Below are 17,777 nucleotides of genomic sequence, written 5' to 3'. Positions count from 1 at the left end.
TGCTTCAGACCAGCACCCTCCCACTCTGACAAGACTCCTCCCACAGTGAGGTGATCTCAGTCTGGTAAAACCCAAGCACTCAAGCTGAATGACACAGGAGTGTGTGTGTGTGTGTGTGTGAGACACTTTGCACTGGTAATGATCTTCTGGTCAAGATTTTATTTGAACATCCTCAAAAGTCCCGCAGGAGTCTCCGATCAGAAGCTTCCAAAAGTGAGTTTGTTTTTGTCTGGATTGAGTGTAAGTGATGATGATAATGATGATGAAACTGTCCACATGTGTTAATGTCGTGGGGAAGCTTCAGCTGAATGACAGGATCCTTCACTCTGTTTGTGTTTCAGTGTCCGCGTCCACCGTCTCCGCTTATATTTCTTGGCAAGATACACAAAATGATTCACACCGACAGAACCAAGAGGTAAAGTCGTCTACATTCATCACTCACTCTCACTCCTAATCCAACCTCCTTCAGTCACTTCAGTGTGTAGTTGTTCATAAATGTTTAAATTTAACTCAAATGTAATAACATAATATGTTATTAAAACGTTGTTGTTTTGCATCCTTTTTAATGTAAATCAATTCGTTTTTACACATATACTTTTGTATTATCCAACAATAAAAAAAGAAATGTTCTTAATTCTTTTTTTTTTTTAGTTGTAGCTGTTTAAATTCAATATAAAAATAGTATATGTACTGTATAACAGTGCCACCATTCAACACCAAAAGACTACCGAGCAACTTGATCGAACTTTCAGTCAATCATGCTGGAACTATTGTACCAACATTTTAAAAAAGGATATGTAAAAATATTGAATTTAGACATTTTATTTTTTAATTATTGGGATTTTAATATCTAACTCGATGTGTAATAAATCCTTTTGAAAATATTTGGGGGTTTTTCTACTAATTTCCACATCTACAAATGATTGAATTGTTATTCAAAAAGATAATTTGATGCCTACATAAAAGAAAATCATAAAAAAGAACATTTAAACAAAAGATATTCGAAGAGTTAAATTCAACCATTCAATATTCTGATGGCACTGACATTCTTCCACAAACAGAGTCAACAACTAAAATCGTCTTCTGTTACACGTTAAAGTTGAACTTTCAGGAAAAATTTAACTTAATCATCAGTAGGTGGCGCCTCAGAGAAAATACTACCTTATAAACCGCATCACTCCAACACCTCTGTTTCACGCTTTCCCTCCCGTCCCGTATCACACTGACCGTTGACCTGGTATTTTGCAGCAGAGGACTCTAAAGAGGACTGCCGGTAGACACTGTGACTCCGAGTCTTGGCATCATGTTAACAAGAGGGTCTGCAGAAACCTCACAACGGAGTTCTGCTTGGAGTCTCCTTCTCCCTCGGAATCCCAGCAGGATGTCTGGCTTCTTCAGATGCTGGGACTGCAGGACTGGAACACCATCTCTATCCCCAGACAACCGTCCATCACATCTGGATTTCCAGTTCTCCATGCCCCGCCGCCTCAACTTTATAGCGGGGGGACCAACCATGCCCCTGCACACCTCAGTCAACCGCCTGCTCCGGCCCGGTTCTGTCCACCCGTCTTCCCTCTCGATCACTTGGTCACAGAATCTTCCTGCATGACGACTCCTCCGCAGACTCCAGGCAGTCCTGCAGCCTTCAGCTTGTCTCTGAGCTCGACCAGCAGCGTCAGGACCTTCAGCTTCCCTCAGGGTCAGGCCTTCGTTGGAAGGGAAACCTCCGGCCGCTGCAGCTTCACATGGCTACCAAGACAGGAACCAACCGTTTGATCCGGGTCAGCTGGTCTGATCGATTCAGTTATTTTGTCAATAAAGATTTTAGACTCAACGTATTGCAATGTTTGCATTTGTCCTGTTGGGCCAGAGGGAGGATGAAGGAAAGGGGGCCGCAGTGGGAGGAGGACCACGGGGAGGATGAACCGGGAAGAAACATGTCTTTTTTCTTGACTGGAGCGCCGAGATAGAGACATGTTCCTCTCTCCTCGGGGACCAATAGGGGCCTCCAGCTGGTCGAGCCCTGCAGGTATTCATCAAGAGCAAACCCTCAGGGAGGGGGTGGGTGGAAAAGGACACTCCCCCTAGGGGTCCCCTGAGATCCAGAAAGAGCTGCGGGAAGTCTTGAGTCCTTCATGGTGGCCAGACGGAGAGACCTGTAGCTAATAACCAGGTAGCAAACCACCACAGATGTCCCACAAACGAGAGGACACGCAGAGCTGCGTACAGCAGTGGAGCAGGAGTGTGAAAGCAGGTCCGTGGGCGATCACACGCTCCGAGCCGGGCTCATTAGGAAAACAGATCCTCCAGAGAGACCGACCCCACTGACCATCACGGATTTCCCTCAAGTCCCACTGAGACCGATTTGTCGTATTAAAAAAAAGTGACCATATTCGAGTCCCTAAAAAACTACATGGAGTGGAGTTGTCACAAAGTTTGAGGGGTTTTCTTTTTTAAGGTCGCTAAAGGGGTTTTCACCTGTTTCTAACTAAGTTAAACATATACAAAGTTGCGCTGGGACCCTCAGAAGGGTTACTTTAAATCAACAAGGTCGTGGAGATGATGAGTAACATCTTTCCATTCAGCCCAGAATTCTAGACAACACCACTGGTTCAGGGGAATGGATGTAAGTAAGTAAGTAATTTTTATTTGTATAGCGATTTTCCAGACCAGGGTCACATCGCGCTTAAACAATCAAAACAATATTCAATAAAGTATATACTTTAAAGTTCAAGATAAAACTGACAATACAACAGGAGTTCCAGAAAATCAAGGCAAAGCCTGAACAAATAAAAACATCTTAAGATGTTTCTTAAAGGAGTCAGTAGACATGATAAACATGTGTACATCTATGAAATCCACGCAGAACGCCTTTGGTGTTCTGGCCAAGCTTGCTCTGGTCCCCACTGACCATTGAAGGCACTAATGTGTTGATGTAAGTGTGTCTTAAATAGATTCTCTATTGTATCATCAGTATGTGTCTGTTTGTACAAAACTCTATTTTCATTTAAATATTTACGTTAGAAAATGTGCATAAGCCTCGCCCACTGAAAACTTTTTTTTTCTGGAGATTAAATCTTGTTTACCATAAGTACACCCACTCTGCTGTGTTGGTCAAACATTGAGTTTTGTCACTATGTGTCATCGATCCCAGAGGTCTCCACCTTCAAAGGACTTGCCATATAAACAAAGCAGGGCGTGATTACAGCTGGAAGAGGAGACATTATTACGTCATAATGGACTCCGCTCTCGTAACCTCTCATATGCCTAGATTTCAGACGGAGGAGAACTTTACAAAGTCATAACTTCAAAACATGGTCATGATGAAGGGACTTACTGCATCTTGGAGAGGAAGATTCAACATTTAAAACATGTCGGGAGAGTTGGGTTTTCACATTAGTTGACCTTTAAACTAGTCGCCTCAGGGCTACACTACGAGATTTTAGGGCTCCTGATCCAAATCCGGATCCGGGTGTTTTTTCCCGCACACACACTGCGCGCAACAGGAAGTGTTTCCACTTCCAGAGGAAGCAGATTCTCTGCTGGGCTAAAATGAAAGTAGACTAAAGTTGCTGGCTCGACCCAAGGCACGCCGTTTCTACGTCAACAAAGATGTATGACGTGAGCAGAATAGGTGACATCATCCACCTGAACGTCGGTGGGAAGCGGTAAGGAAGCTAATGGGGTTAGCTGCGGCGGCTAAGCTAAGCTACCGTCCTGCTGACAAAACGCTCCGGTCTCTGGTCCAAACTTTCACCGGCAGAACCTCTAGCTCTCCCGCACCGAGCGAGACACTTCTGGCGAATATGTTCAAGTTTATGTGCAACAATGTCATGAACGAGTCTCTAAATGAGTTGTTTTGTTGAGAACATGCAACAAATAATGCTCAACGTGTGTGTGTTTCCAGGTTCAGCACCTCCAGGCAGACCCTCACTTGGGTCCCAGACTCCTTCTTCTCCAGGTGGGCATGTTCACCTCATGTCTACGACTGCTGTTTAACTGTGTGTGTTTGTTTATGTTTGTGTGTGTGTGTGTCAGTCTTCTGAGCGGGAGGATCTCGACACTGAAGGATGAAGATGGAGCTGTGAGTTTTTCTTCTTCTTCTTGGTCGGGGTTTTTTGTGGAGTCTATGTTTGGTCTTCATCGTTTCTCTTCCGGCCTCAGATCTTCATCGACAGAGACCCTTCCCTGTTCGCGCCCATCCTCACCTTCTTGAGGACCAAAGAGCTTCATCCCCGCGACATAAGCGTGCACATGCTCCTGCACGAGGCCGAGTTCTATGGAATCACGCCTCTGGGTGAGGATGATGATGATGATGATGATGATGATGAAGAGGTTATGGTGGTCCTGATGATGGGGGTCAGGGCATCAGTGCCATAATGACTGATGAGGATCTTCATCCCCCCACAGTGAGAAAGCTTCAGCTCTGTGACGAACTGGATCGATCTTCATGTGGAAGCGTCCTGTTTAATGGCTACTTGCACCCCCCAGGTAACAGCACTCACCTCTGTGTGAAGGACGGTAGTCTGTCCTGTAGTGTGTGTGTGTGTGTGTGTGCGTGTGCGTGTGTGTGAGTGTGACTATGTGTGACTGTGTGTGACTGTCATCAAACAAGGCTCAACACTGAGATCCACACAAGGCCCTTATCTAGAATTGATGGTTCTGCTTTCAATCTCTCAAATATCAGACGTGAAGTGACTAGAACGACACGAGGTGACTAGAACGACGTGAAGTGACTTGAAAGAAATTAAGTGACTTGAACATTGTGAGGTGACTAGAGTGACATGAGATGACTTAAACATTGTGACGTGACTAGAATGACTTGAGGTGACTAGAACTACTTGAAGTGACTAGAAGGAATTGAGGTGACTAGAACCACGTGTAGTGACTAGAAGGCGTGAGGTGACTAGAATGACGTGAGCTGACTAAAACGAATTGAAGTGAATTGAAAGAAATTAATGACTTGAACATTGTGAGGTGACTAGAACAACGTGAGGTGACTAGTACGACGTGAGGTGACTAGAATGACATGAGGTGACTAGAACGAAGTGAGGTGACTAGAATGACTTGAGGTGACTAGAATGTCTTGAGGTGACTAGAATGACTTGAGGTGACTAGAATGACTTGAAGTGACTGGAACGACGTGAAGTGACTAGAGGACTTGAGGTGACTAGAAGGACTTGAGGTGACTAGAACATTGTGAGGTGACTAGAATGATGTGAGGTGACTAGAACAACATGAGGTGACTAGAACGAATTGAAGTGTCTAGAACGACATAAGTAGACTTGAACATTGTGAGTTGACTAGAACGACGTGAGGTGACTATCAGACATGAGGTGACTAGAACGACGTGAGGTGACTAGAACGACGTGAAGTGACTAGAACGCTATGAGGTGACTTGAACATTGTGAGGTGACTAGAACGACGTGAGGTGACTAAAATGACGTGAGCTGACTAAAACGAATTGAAGTGAATTGAAAGAAATTAATGACTTGAACATTGTGAGGTGACTAGAACAACGTGAGGTGACTAGAATGACTTGAGGTGACTAGAATGACTTGAAGTGACTAGAACGACGTGAGGTGACTAGAACGATGTAAGGTGACTAGAACGACATGAGGTGCATTGAACATTGTGAGGTGACTAGAACGAAGTGAAGTGACTAGAACAACATGAGGTGACTAGAACGAATTTAAGTGACTAGAACGACATGAGGAGACTTGAACATTGTGAGGTGACTAGAACGACGTGAGGTGACTATCAGACATGAGGTGACTATCAGACATGAGGTGACTAGAAAGACTTGAAGTGACTGGAACAACGTCAAGTGACTAGAAGGACGTGAGGTGACTAGAACAACGTGAGGTGACTAGAACGAAGTGAAGTGACTAGAAGGACTTGAGGTGACTAGAACAACGTGAGGTGACTAGAACAACGTGAGGTGACTAGAACATTGTGAGGTGACTAGAACAAAGTGAACTGACTAGAACGATGTGAGGTGACTAGAACAACATGAGGTGACTAGAACAACATGAGGTGACTAGAACGAATTGAAGTGACTAGAACGACATGAGGAGACTTCAACATTGTGAGGTGACTAGAAAGACGTCAGGTGACTATCAGACATGAGGTGACTAGAACGACTTGAGGTGACTAGAATGACTTGAAGTGACTGGAACGACGTGAAGTGACTAGAACAACGTGAGGTGACTAGAACAACGTGAGGTGACTAGAACGAAGTGAAGTGACTAGAACGATGTGAGGTGACTAGAACAACATGAGGTGACTAGAACGAATTGAAGTGACTAGAACGACATGAGGAGACTTGAACATTGTGAGGTGACTAGAACGACGTGAGGTGACTATCAGACATGAGGTGACTAGAAAGACTTGAGGTGACTAGAAAGACTTGAGGTGACTAGAATGACTTGAAGTGACTGGAACGACGTCAAGTGACTAGAAGGACTTGAGGTGACTAGAAGGACTTGAGGTGACTAGAACAACGTGAGGTGACTAGAACAACGTGAGGTGACTAGAACGAAGTGAAGTGACTAGAACGATGTGAGGTGACTAGAAGGACTTGAGGTGACTAGAACAACGTGAGGTGACTAGAACAACGTGAGGTGACTAGAACATTGTGAGGTGACTAGAACAAAGTGAAGTCACTAGAACGATGTGAGGTGACTAGAACAACATGAGGTGACTAGAACGAATTGAAGTGACTAGAACGACATGAGGAGACTTGAACATTGTGAGGTGACTAGAACGACGTGAGGTGACTATCAGACATGAGGTGACTAGAACGATTTGAGGTGACTAGAATGACTTGAAGTGACTGGAACGACGTGAAGTGACTAGAACAACGTGAGGTGACTAGAACAACGTGAGGTGACTAGAACAACGTGAGGTGACTAGAACAACGTGAGGTGACTAGAACGAAGTGAAGTGACTAGAACGATGTGAGGTGACTAGAAGGACTTGAGGTGACTAGAACAACGTGAGGTGACTAGAACATTGTGAGGTGACTAGAACGAAGTGAAGTGACTAGAACAATGTGAAGTGACTAGAACGACATGAGGTGACTTGAACATTGTGAGGTGACTAGAACGACGTGAGGTGACTAGAACGACGTGAGGTGACTAGAACGACGTGAAGTGACTTGAACATTGTGAGGGGACTTGAACATTGTAAGGTGACTAGAACAACGTGTAGTGACTAGAACGACGTTGGGTGACTAAAATGACTTGAGGTGACTAGAACGACGTGAAGTGACTAGAATGATGTAAAGTGACTAGAACGACGTGAGCTGACTAGAATGACGTGAGGTGACTAGAATGACGTGAGGTGACTAGACTTCAAGGTGACTTGAAGTGACTAGAACGACTCAAGTGACTTGAACATTGTGAGGTGACTAGAACGAAGTGAAGTGACTAGAACGACTTGAGGTGACTAGAACGACGTGAAGTGACTAGAATGATGTAAAGTGACTAGAACGACGTGAGGTGACTAGGACGTCGTGAGGTGACTAAAATGACGATGACGTGAGGTGACTAGACTTCAAGGTGACTTGAAGTGACTAGAACGACTCAAGTGACTTGAACATTGTGAGGTGACTAGAATGAAGTGAAGTGAAGTAATTAGAACGACGTGACACGACTAGAAAATTGAGAGGTGACTAGAACGATGCAAGGTGAATAGCCAAGGAGGTCGTTCATCTTGACCCAGAAGCCGTAAAAGGGTTAAGATTGTCATGACATCACTCGCAGGATGACTTGTGTCAGCGTGCTGAAGTGTTACGTGAATGCTGTCACTAGTCTGTTACGTGTCTGTAGCCAGTCTTTAAAGAACACCTTGATTTGACCTTCAATCTGCTTCCAGTGTGTCCAGCCAAGAGACGGAACCGTCACAGTGTGGCCGGACCTCAGCTGGGCTCTGGTCGCCTGCCGTTGTCTGAGAGAACCCCGGTCAGACGCAGCAACACGATGCCCCCGAACCTGAGGCACACTGGGCTGCAGACCAGACCCGAGGACAGGGCGAGTGCAGGTGAACCTCGGATCCCATTGTAAACACTTGTTTGATGGATTTAAAAGTGAGAGCAGATCATGGAAATGAATCATTATCATAACTCTCTGCCCTTGAATGACCATATAAGGAGGTGTATATGATCCTGTCCACCTGTCGGACACAAAGCAAATGAAGTGGAGATCAAAATAATGGAGTTCAGAAAACCTTTTTTTTTCTTTCATTAGTGGAATTAAAAATATACGTTTTTATTTTCTTGTGTTAGTAGTGGAGTTGTGACATCATCCTCACATAACTATCTAACCAGATGATAAATCTTATCAGATTCTAACAGATAAAAGCTGTAGCTAAATAGGCTTTTGGGAATTTGACAGGCCGTGATCAGGGATTACATTTTCGGGGGAATATATCGGATTAGAAGTCTGGTCCTGGAGCGAATATTCAATATTAAACTCACTTTACCTGTTAATCTTAACAAAATATCACCTGTTGATGAGAACATCACATTATTCAGGAAACCTCAGGAACTACACCTGATGATTCTTCACATATGTTGATGTCTTATGTGTAATTATAACATTTTTAAATAAAAACAATCATGTGGAAATAATTTGTAATATATTAAGTCAATTTAAATATATAACTCACTATTGCTAACCTGTTGTCAACTAATTTAACTAAATGTATTGTATAATATTTAATGTTTCCAATCACGTTTTTCAAAAGACATCTGTGTATCTTTCACCTAAGAAAGTGAAATATATGAATTAATTTCTAATCGTGACAAACATTATTTTAGTGCATTCTTGAATTTTCTTTGCTATTTTCTGAGAATCTAACACAAGATCGCAGCTACAAAAATATTGATGAATGACAAAATCCCGTAAATGTTTCCGCTGCTGACATTTTACTCACAAACTTGTTCTTCTCACGCTCATGAATGAGACCCAGTGAGTGAGTGCATGAGGATGACAGTGGGCACGAGTGAGAGAGGGGTCAGAGGGGTCAGAGGGTGTCCAGGAACATCAACATGTCGGTGTGGTTTGTGCAGATCCAGGGCTGGTGAGGATCATCTGCGGTCACCATAACTGGATCTCTGTGGCGTACACACACTTCGTGGTGTGTTACAGGTGAAGTCCTGCATGATGCCCGGGGTCGTGTTGGTTCCGGGCTCAAGTGTCTCGTTGTTCCAGGGTGAAGGAGTCCACCGGGTGGCAGCAGGTCTTCGCATCTCCTCGTCTGGACTGGATGATCGACAGGGTGGCCCTTAACGCAAAAGTCATCGGCGGCTCGCTCGGGGAGAATGACAAAATGGTGGCGGTGTCCGGGGTGACGGAGATCATCCTGTGGTCCATCTGCCCGGACGGCAATGGGAACGAAATCGGTGAGTGAAGCCGGATCCTGTCCTCGTCCTTGTCCTCATCCTCGTCCTCATCTTCTTCTGCTCTCAGGTGTCTTCAGTCTCAACGTTCCAGTGGAGGCGCTCTTCTTCGTCGGTAACCAGCTGATCGCCACCAGCCACACGGGCAAGGTGGGCGTGTGGAACGCCGTTACCAAACACTGGCAGGTGGGCGGAGTCTTTCTGTGGTTGACATCTCACTTACTTAGCCATGTTGACCCTATCATTTGTCAATCATCTCTGGGTTACAGAACCAGGATGTTCTACCCATCAGCAGCTACGACACTGCCGGGTCCTTCCTCATCCTCGGCTGCAGCAACGGATCCATCTACTACATAGGTCACACACACACAGTTGATGATGATTTTGATGTTGTTGTTTTTGATAGTAACATTGTTGTTGTTGTTGTTTTTGATGATAATGTTGTTGTTTTTGATTATGACGTTGTTGTTGTCGTTGATGATGATGCTGTTGTTTTTGATGATGATGATGTTGTTTTTGATGATGATGATGTTGTTGTTTTGATTACAGGGTTGTTATTGGTGTTGTTGTTTTTGATGACGTTGTTGTCAATGATGATGATGATGTTGTTGTTGATAATAAGGTTGTTATTGGTGTTGTTGTTTTTGATGACGTTGTTGTCGATGATGATGATGATGATGATGATGTTGTTTTTGATGATGATGTTGTTATTGATAATAAGGTTGTTATTGGTTTTGTTGTTTTTGATGACGTTGTTGTATTTGTCGATGATGATGATGTTGTTGTGATTACAGGGTTGTTATTGGTGGTGTTGTTTTAATGACGTTGTTGTTGTCTGATGATGATGATGATGTTGTTATTGATAATAAGGTTGTTGTTGGTGTTGTTGTTTTTGATGATGATGTTGTTTTGATTACAAGGTTGTTATTGGTGTTGTTGTTTTTGATGACGTTGTCGATGATGATGATGTTGTTTTTGATGATGATGTTGTTGTCGATGATGATGATGTTGTTTTTGATAATAAGGTTGTTATTGGTGTTGTTGTTTTTGATGATGTTGTTGTTATCGGTTTTGTTGTTTTTGATGATGTTGTCGATGAGGATTTTGTTTTGATAATAAGGATGTTGTTGTTTTTCATGATAAGGTTGTTATTGGTGTTGTTGTTTTTGATGACGTTGTTGTTGTTTTCATAATGAGGGAGTTGATGTTGTTTTTGATGATGAGGTTTTTTTTTTTTTTAATGATGAGGTTGTTTTTGATGATGAGGTTCTTGTTTTCTCAATTACTTTGTTGTTGCTTATATTTTGGTATCCGATGATGATGTTAACGTTTTTGTTGTTGGCAGATGTGCAAAAGTTCCCTCTGAGGATGAAGGACAATGACCTGCTGGTGACGGAGCTCTACAGGGACCCCAGTGAAGATGCCATCACTGCCCTCAGCGTCTATTTGACCCCCAAAATCAGTAACGGCCCGCCCACCTGTCACTCAACTTCATGGCTGCGACTGCACTCATTCACCGGCATCGTCAACAGGTGACAGCGGGAACTGGATCGAGATTGCGTACGGGACCAGTTCGGGGACGGTGAGGGTCATCGTGCAACACCCAGAGACGGTCGGTTCCGGGCCTCAGCTGTTCCAGACCTTCTCGGTTCATCGGAGCCCGGTGACAAAGATCATGCTGTCGGAGAAGCACCTCATCTCAGGTGACTGGACCAGGTTCCGGTTGCTCACGATCCAACATCTCACTCCGCGACTTTACTCTCAGTGTGTGCTGACAACAACCATGTTCGGACCTGGACCGTCACCAGGTTCCGAGGGATGATCTCCACACAGCCGGGCTCAACGCCACTCACCTCCTTCAAGGTCCTCAGTCTAGAGGACATAGATGGACCTGGATGTAGTGCTGGGACAGAGATCGGTAAGTCACTCCATCACTCACTAGATGACACAAAAACAATGTGTGTGTGTGTGTGTCAGGTCCATATGGTGAGAGAGACGACCAGCAGGTCTTCATCCAGAGGGTGGTCCCCGACACGGACCGGCTCTATGTCAGACTGTCGTCTAACGGGAAAAGGTGAGTTAGTGTGTTTTGCTGTGGGTTTGTGTGCGGCCTCGCCATTGAAGTTGTGTGTTTTTTCCCCAGAGTGTGCGAAGTGCGCTCAGTGGACGGTGCGTCCATCACAGCTTTCACGGTCCACGAGTGTGAAGGTTCCAGTCGCATTGGGTCTCGACAACGCAGATACTTATTCAGTGGCCACGCCAACGGAAGCATCCAGATGTGGGACCTCACCACTGCCATGGAGATATCAGGGAAGGTGGACATCAGAGGTGAGCACACGTGCTCGAACACACACATGTCCATCTAGTGTAGTTGATGTGAATGTAGATATGTCATCAGTAATGTTGTCAGAGATGACGGTCGTCTGCTCCATTCCACTTTTCTACACTGCTCAGTGAAGTTACAACTCACAAAACACAACACAATAACAGTATTTATTTTGTGATGCTGAATCGTTACAACCGCTGATACAGTATATGAAGACAGGGTTTTTACCGGATACATAGTCTCTCTCAAAACTAAGGAAAGCGTAAAATAAATGTCGTCAAAAAATGTTTCAGATGGATTTACAGACACACGGCGTAACCATTCATTGATGTTTGTCTACTTAATTTAAAATGAAAACATAATACTTAAAACTATCCGGTAATATACTGACTTAACAAAGACACATTATCCTCTTACCATCAGCAGGTTCAGCAGGTTTCAGTGATGCTCAAATACCCCTGGATAAAACTCTGGTCTTGTCACACCTTGATCCCCCTTTTCCCTTTGTTGTCTTTAAAAAACACAATTATTTCAGTGTGTAACTGTGGTGAGACTTTGTGCTTGAGTATCATAATGTTGTCTGCACACATGTGCTGACAGTGGAAGTGAATAACTTGCACACACTTGGAAACGGATGTTAAAGCGTGAAACGACATGAAAAATATTTTATTTATTGAATACCCGTTATCAACACACGAGGGCGACACTTATCGAGCCTTTTATGGAAGTGTCTGGTCAGAACATACTAGCCTTGACAGGCTCTTCACTTTTTAAATTCTACTCACAATACAGTGCAAACTGTATTTTCTACTTCTGCTGATAAAGATTGTGAGAGAGAGAGAGTGGGCTGATGTTCTAACTAAGTTCTGAAACTGTTGAGCAAATTTTAAGGTGTCTTTAACTACTACTCGGGGCTGAAAATGTCTTCTCACTGTTCTTGTTCTGGCAGCTCTCGGCGGCCCGACAGAGGAGGAGCTTCTGGAGCTGTTGGACCACTGCGACGTGACTCTGACCAGGACCCCGGAAAGCACCCCTCGGGCCTCCACTTGCAGTCTCTTCATGGACACGTCCAGGTCAGAGCGTTCCGCGGGCAGACCTGGTGTCGGTTCCGGTTCTGGTTCCTCAGCTTCGTCGCTCTGTGGCAGTCTACCGCGCCACAATACTTCCTCTCTACCGTCCACAAAACCTTTGCGGGACACTTGCGCGTCCGTCGCACCGCTTCCACCGGCGCGACCTTTGCGGCAGTGGGAGGGGGAGTCGGTGCGCAGAGGCAGCTTTGTGGAACGTTGTCAAGAGCTTGCCAGAGGTCAGGAGGTGGGCGGGTCCGGGATGGAGAGGCGGAGCCTGGCCTTGTGTAATGATTCAGAGCCTCGATTAAGAACTCCAACGTTAATGTCTGTGTCACCTGGGCCCCACCCCGCCACTGGACTACCCACTCCTGTCTCACCACAAGGGGCAACAACACAAACCTCGCCATCGAGCCCCAGCACACCTGCTCCACCCCCCGCACCACCCTTAACCCCTGCCTCTGCCGACACTTCTCTGGAGGCTTCTGGCGGTCCCGACAACCCCAAACCCCATATGAACGAGACCAGCTTCTGACTCGGTGACGACAGTGTCTGAGCCGAACCCCAGAGCCTGGGCCGTGGTTGTCCGGACCAAGAGGAGTCACGAAGAGTCATAACCTTCTGAACAATTCTTCACAAATGGTCGCCACAGAGGTTTGTAGTCTTGACTGACGTGACGACAATAAATTGAGCTTTGAGATAATTTGTTTGTTTTGATGTTTGTGTTTCTTTCAATATACACCAGAAATCAAACTGTTTATCAATGCTCATGTGCCTGTTCCTTGCATAACTCGCATATAAACCCAACTCCACCAGAGACTTCAATCCAACTTGAGTCGTAACTTGGGACTGGAGACTCATTTAATTTGGCGAAGAATGATTGATCACATCTCACCAGTCTACAGTAATGTCTTTAATAGTCTACCTCAGGGTCTGCAACCTGCGGCTCATTCAGGTCTTTAGAAATAAGTATAATGTGGATATTCAATATAAATGTTTCGTAAGGGTTACTGTAAGACGTAACTTTGTGAAGAACTTTTGCTGAGGCTCGCGCTTACATACGCTCCACCCCCCCCCCTACCTGTCTCAGTCTTAAAGGAACAGTAGCATGGACGTCACAGAATGCTGCGTTGTCCATTTTTTAGTCTTACTTTAGTTTGTTCAAAAATATAATTTTAATTTGACTAAAAATACTTGTATACTATAATTCCTTTCAGCCTTCATAGAAAATATTGTTATATTTTTCTGCAAGTCAGTCGCTTACAGGCCTTTACATTACTTTACATAAGTGATGTTGAGTTTGATCAGAAATTAAAATTATTATTATTATAACCAGTCTGTCTTAAATCAGTGAATAAATGTAACCGTAAAATGAAATTATTGTAAATGAAACATGTACATCACAGCAAAGCATGTTACAGTCTACTTGAAGTTATACTGGATAAAAAGAGATGTGAGTCAACTTTGAGTCAGCAGAAGAATCAAATTGGGTATTTGACAATTTTAGTGCCTGAGATTAAACATTTTATATATATTGGATATCAAAACTACATTTGTTTTCAGAGGCAAAACTTCATACTGTCCTGACTATTTTCATCACCTTATTAAAGTGATCTGCTCTCACAAAGACGGAATTTATTTTCCACCCTCCATTCTGACTGGTTTACTACATAAATTGTTTTTACCACTTTCTCTCTCTCAAAAAAAATCTGTGTTCAACAAAGCTATTAAAAAGAGTAATCTGTTCTTTTAGAGTTATAGACAAAATTGTTTGTTCATTTAAATGTAGCGACTGGAGCTCAGTTAAAAACATCCAAAAACTTTTGTCTATAACTCTAATACAGAGTCTCTGAAAATAACCACAACCCTAAATCACAATGAGGGTGAGTAGAAAACGAGTGAAGTTTGAATTTTGGGTGAAATATCCCTTTTACTTTTCATTTAGAGTTTATATAGTAATAGCATATAGTTAACCAAAGCAAGCAAACCTTATATGGCATCACATTTCATATTTAAGGTCAAAAACGGTTTTGTGGCTCCCAGTGTTTCCTCTACTGTAGGAAAAAGGTCCAAATGGCTCTTTGAGTGCAAAAGGTTGCCGGCCCCTGCTCTACCTTCTTCTCAACTCTGTTCACCACAACAAGTCATCTTTATCCTCATGTTCTTTATCTTCAACCTCTTACTCCCCATCTAGTCTGTCCCTCATGATCTTCTCCACCGTGGTCACTTTAGTCTTTTTCGTCAAATTTTAAAGATTCTATTGACATTCTCTTCACTGCTTTTATCTTGGACTTCTCAACTTCCTCTTATGGTTTCTTGTTTTTCTAGTCATTACACCGCTTAAACTGACTTTTTACATTTCTTTTAAATAACACTGACATTAAAACATCTCAGACGTGTCACTGATGAATTCCTTAGCTCTGGACTGAAGTTTAAGTACTACTACAGAGAAACCAACAGGACTAGATCAGGACCAAATATTTTTTATTGAAAGAAGCAAAGTTTCCTCTTGAAACAATCTGATGACACATGGATGACTTGTCGTCACAATATTTTACAATAAATATATGCATCGGTTCTATTCCTCATCTGCCACGACTGGAGAGAACCTTTGTAGACACTTATGAGGATGTTTTCACTTCCTGCCGTTGCCATTGAGCTGAAGCAAGAAGTTGGTTACCCACCAACTGGTCCGACTCAGATCAGCGTCTGTCCTGCACTCCACCAGTATACGGTGCCACCGCCTGGAGGGCTCAGGTTTCGGCTTTTCTCTGTTGTTCTTTATAGTAATGTTCTGGTCTTGAATGGACTCGTAGTCCAAGATGGTTTTGATTTTTGGTTTCAAGCACAACTTGAGTCAGTGGACCGCGGTGCTCACGTCACTCCACGGTTCTCCTTGTGGACCTTTTCTTCCTCAGCAGGTTCTAAGTTCCCCAGAGCACATGTTGTGGACAGAAAATAAAAACCCCACAACTTCTTAGTATTCCTCTCCCTCATCTTCACCCTCGTCCCCTACACTGTCAGTTCCCACCTCCTCATAGTCCTTCTCCAGAGCCGCCATGTCCTCGCGTGCCTCTGTGAATTCTCCCTCCTCCATTCCTTCTCCCACGTACCAGTGGACAAAGGCCCTTTTGGCGTACATGAGGTCAAACTTGTGGTCCAGCCGGGCCCATGCTTCTGCGATGGCTGTGGTGTTGCTGAGCATGCAGACCGCTCGCTGCACCTTGGCCAGGTCGCCGCCTGGAACCACAGTCGGGGGCTGGTAGTTGACCCCAACCTTGAATCCTGTTGGACACCAGTCAACAAACTGGATGGTGCGTTTAGTTTTGATGTTGGCGATCGCAGAGTTGACGTCTTTGGGCACAACGTCTCCACGGTAAAGCATGCAGCACGCCATGTACTTACCGTGACGAGGGTCACACTTGACCATCTGGTTGGCAGGTTCAAAACAGGCGTTGGTGATGTCGGCGACCGACAGTTGCTCATGATAGGCCTTCTCAGCTGAGATCACCGGTGCATAAGTGGCCAGAGGGAAGTGAATTCGTGGATAAGGCACCAAATTGGTCTGGAATTCTGTCAGGTCCACATTAAGGGCTCCATCAAAACGTAAAGAGGCTGTGATGGAGGAGACGATCTGACCAATCAGTCGATTGAGGTTGCTGTAAGTCGGCCGCTCGATGTCCAGATTTCTCCGACATATATCGTAGATGGCTTCATTGTCCGCCATGAAGGCACATTCGGAATGCTCGAGGGTGGTATGGGTGGTCAGGATGGAGTTGTAAGGTTCTACCACAGCTGTGGACACCTGGGGTGCCGGATACACGGCAAACTCCAGCTTGCTCTTCTTACCGTACTCCACTGAGAGGCGCTCCATGAGCAGCGAGGTGAAGCCTGAGCCCGTGCCCCCGCCAAAGGAGTGGAAGATAAGGAATCCCTGCAGCCCAGTACACTGGTCAGCCTGTGGGACAAGAACATGTTCATGGATTGTCCAAGAATGTTGGTTAACATCTGTCATTACCAGTTTGCGAGTCCTGTTCAGCACCAGGTCGATGACTTCCTTTCCAACTGTGTAGTGACCTCTAGCATAGTTGTTAGAAGCATCTTCCTTTCCCGTGATAAGCTGCTCTGGATGGAAGAGCTGCCGATACGTTCCGGTCCGAACTTCATCTATCAAACACAAAGGGCAGCTGTTGCCTGAAATAAACACCTGACAAAGTTCCTCCTTCTCTACCGATGACTGTTGGTTCTAGATCCAGAAAGATAGCCCTGGGCACATGTTTGCCGGCACCAGTCTCACTAAAGAAGGTGTTGAAGGAGTCCTCTCCAGCGATAGTCTTGTCACTTGGCATTAGGCCGTCAGGTTGAATACCATGTTCCAGACAGAAAAGTTCCCAGCAGGCATTTCCAATCTGAGATCCTGCCTGGCCGATGTGGATGGAGATGCACTCGCGCTACAAAGGCAAAGAAACACTTTTAGGACAGGCAGGACGATCTGGCCGCCCTGGTGGAGGGGGTTGGGGGTTCCATGCTACATTCTCTTTAGTTCTTGAAGCCAGATGGCTGAGACTACACTCTGTGAGCAACACCAAAGAAAGGAGCAGTGAGGCTCGCAATGGTCTTTGCTGACAACGATCTATTTTCTATCAAGAGAGATTATATTGATGACTGACTCTGACTCACCATTTTAACTGTTCTTTTCTTATGTTATTTTTTTCTTCTTATGTTCAGGCACTATCTTTGGTTTGTTTCCTCTGCTGCTCAAATTATTTCATTTATAGTCTTTGTTAGGGCGGAGCCACAAATCCTTTCAAACGCTGGCGGCGACAAAGCAAAGACATTGACACACAAAGTTGTGAGAAAACAAAGACACAGGTCACCTTGTCAGAGAGTCGTCTCACAGGTAACGTAAGAAAACCAAAGCGCCAATACTCCGGTGCTGCTCTACCATGTCTTCGTCAGGTGGAATCGAGCTGCTCACAAC

General features: G+C 44.6%; 2 protein-coding genes across 3 annotated transcripts; one reads left to right on the top strand and one right to left on the bottom strand.

Annotated features, from left to right (window-relative positions):
• The first annotated feature begins 3,510 nt into the window (after positions 1-3,510).
• On the top strand, positions 3,511-13,499 carry shkbp1 (SH3KBP1 binding protein 1). Its single transcript, XM_087795885.1, has 16 exons — positions 3,511-3,668; positions 3,908-3,961; positions 4,039-4,084; positions 4,165-4,297; positions 4,411-4,491; positions 7,879-8,043; positions 9,074-9,152; positions 9,216-9,406; positions 9,474-9,589; positions 9,673-9,760; positions 10,749-10,865; positions 10,936-11,106; positions 11,169-11,321; positions 11,381-11,477; positions 11,547-11,731; positions 12,679-13,499. Exons 1-16 carry the CDS (start codon positions 3,613-3,615, stop codon positions 13,329-13,331), a joined length of 2,385 nt encoding a protein of 794 aa, XP_087652011.1. The 5' UTR covers positions 3,511-3,612; the 3' UTR covers positions 13,332-13,499.
• Positions 13,500-15,299: 1,800 nt separating this feature from the next.
• LOC148075627 (tubulin alpha-1A chain-like) lies at positions 15,300-17,513 on the bottom strand. 2 transcript variants are annotated; one of them, XM_087796500.1, is made up of 4 exons: positions 17,477-17,513; positions 17,028-17,247; positions 16,815-16,963; positions 15,301-16,754 (listed from the first exon to the last, which is right to left on the bottom strand). In XM_087796500.1, exons 1-4 carry the CDS (start codon positions 17,477-17,479, stop codon positions 15,774-15,776), a joined length of 1,353 nt encoding a protein of 450 aa, XP_087652626.1. In that variant the 5' UTR covers positions 17,480-17,513; the 3' UTR covers positions 15,301-15,773. The 2 variants fall into 2 exon arrangements, with proteins under 2 accessions (XP_087652625.1, XP_087652626.1); XM_087796499.1 differs by having other exon boundaries at positions 15,300-16,963.
• Positions 17,514-17,777: the final 264 nt, after the last annotated feature.

The sequence above is a fragment of the Callionymus lyra genome, chromosome 7, assembly GCF_982586985.1.
Source record: "Callionymus lyra chromosome 7, fCalLyr1.hap1.1, whole genome shotgun sequence".
Classification (NCBI taxonomy): Eukaryota; Metazoa; Chordata; class Actinopteri; order Syngnathiformes; family Callionymidae; genus Callionymus; species Callionymus lyra.
This window is presented reverse-complemented; position numbering and strand designations above follow the sequence as displayed.

Coding starts and splice junctions, on each gene's coding strand:
- shkbp1 (XM_087795885.1), top strand. CDS start 3,613: ATGTATGACGTGAGCAGAATAGGTGACATCATCCACCTGAACGTCGGT. Junction 4,492..7,878: donor TGGCTACTTGCACCCCCCAG/GTAACAGCACTC, acceptor ATCTGCTTCCAG/TGTGTCCAGCCAAGAGACGG. Junction 11,322..11,380: donor TAGTGCTGGGACAGAGATCG/GTAAGTCACTCC, acceptor TGTGTGTGTCAG/GTCCATATGGTGAGAGAGAC.
- LOC148075627 (XM_087796499.1), bottom strand. Junction 16,964..17,027: donor TCTAGAACCAACAGTCATCG/GTAGAGAAGGAG, acceptor TGTGTTTGATAG/ATGAAGTTCGGACCGGAACG.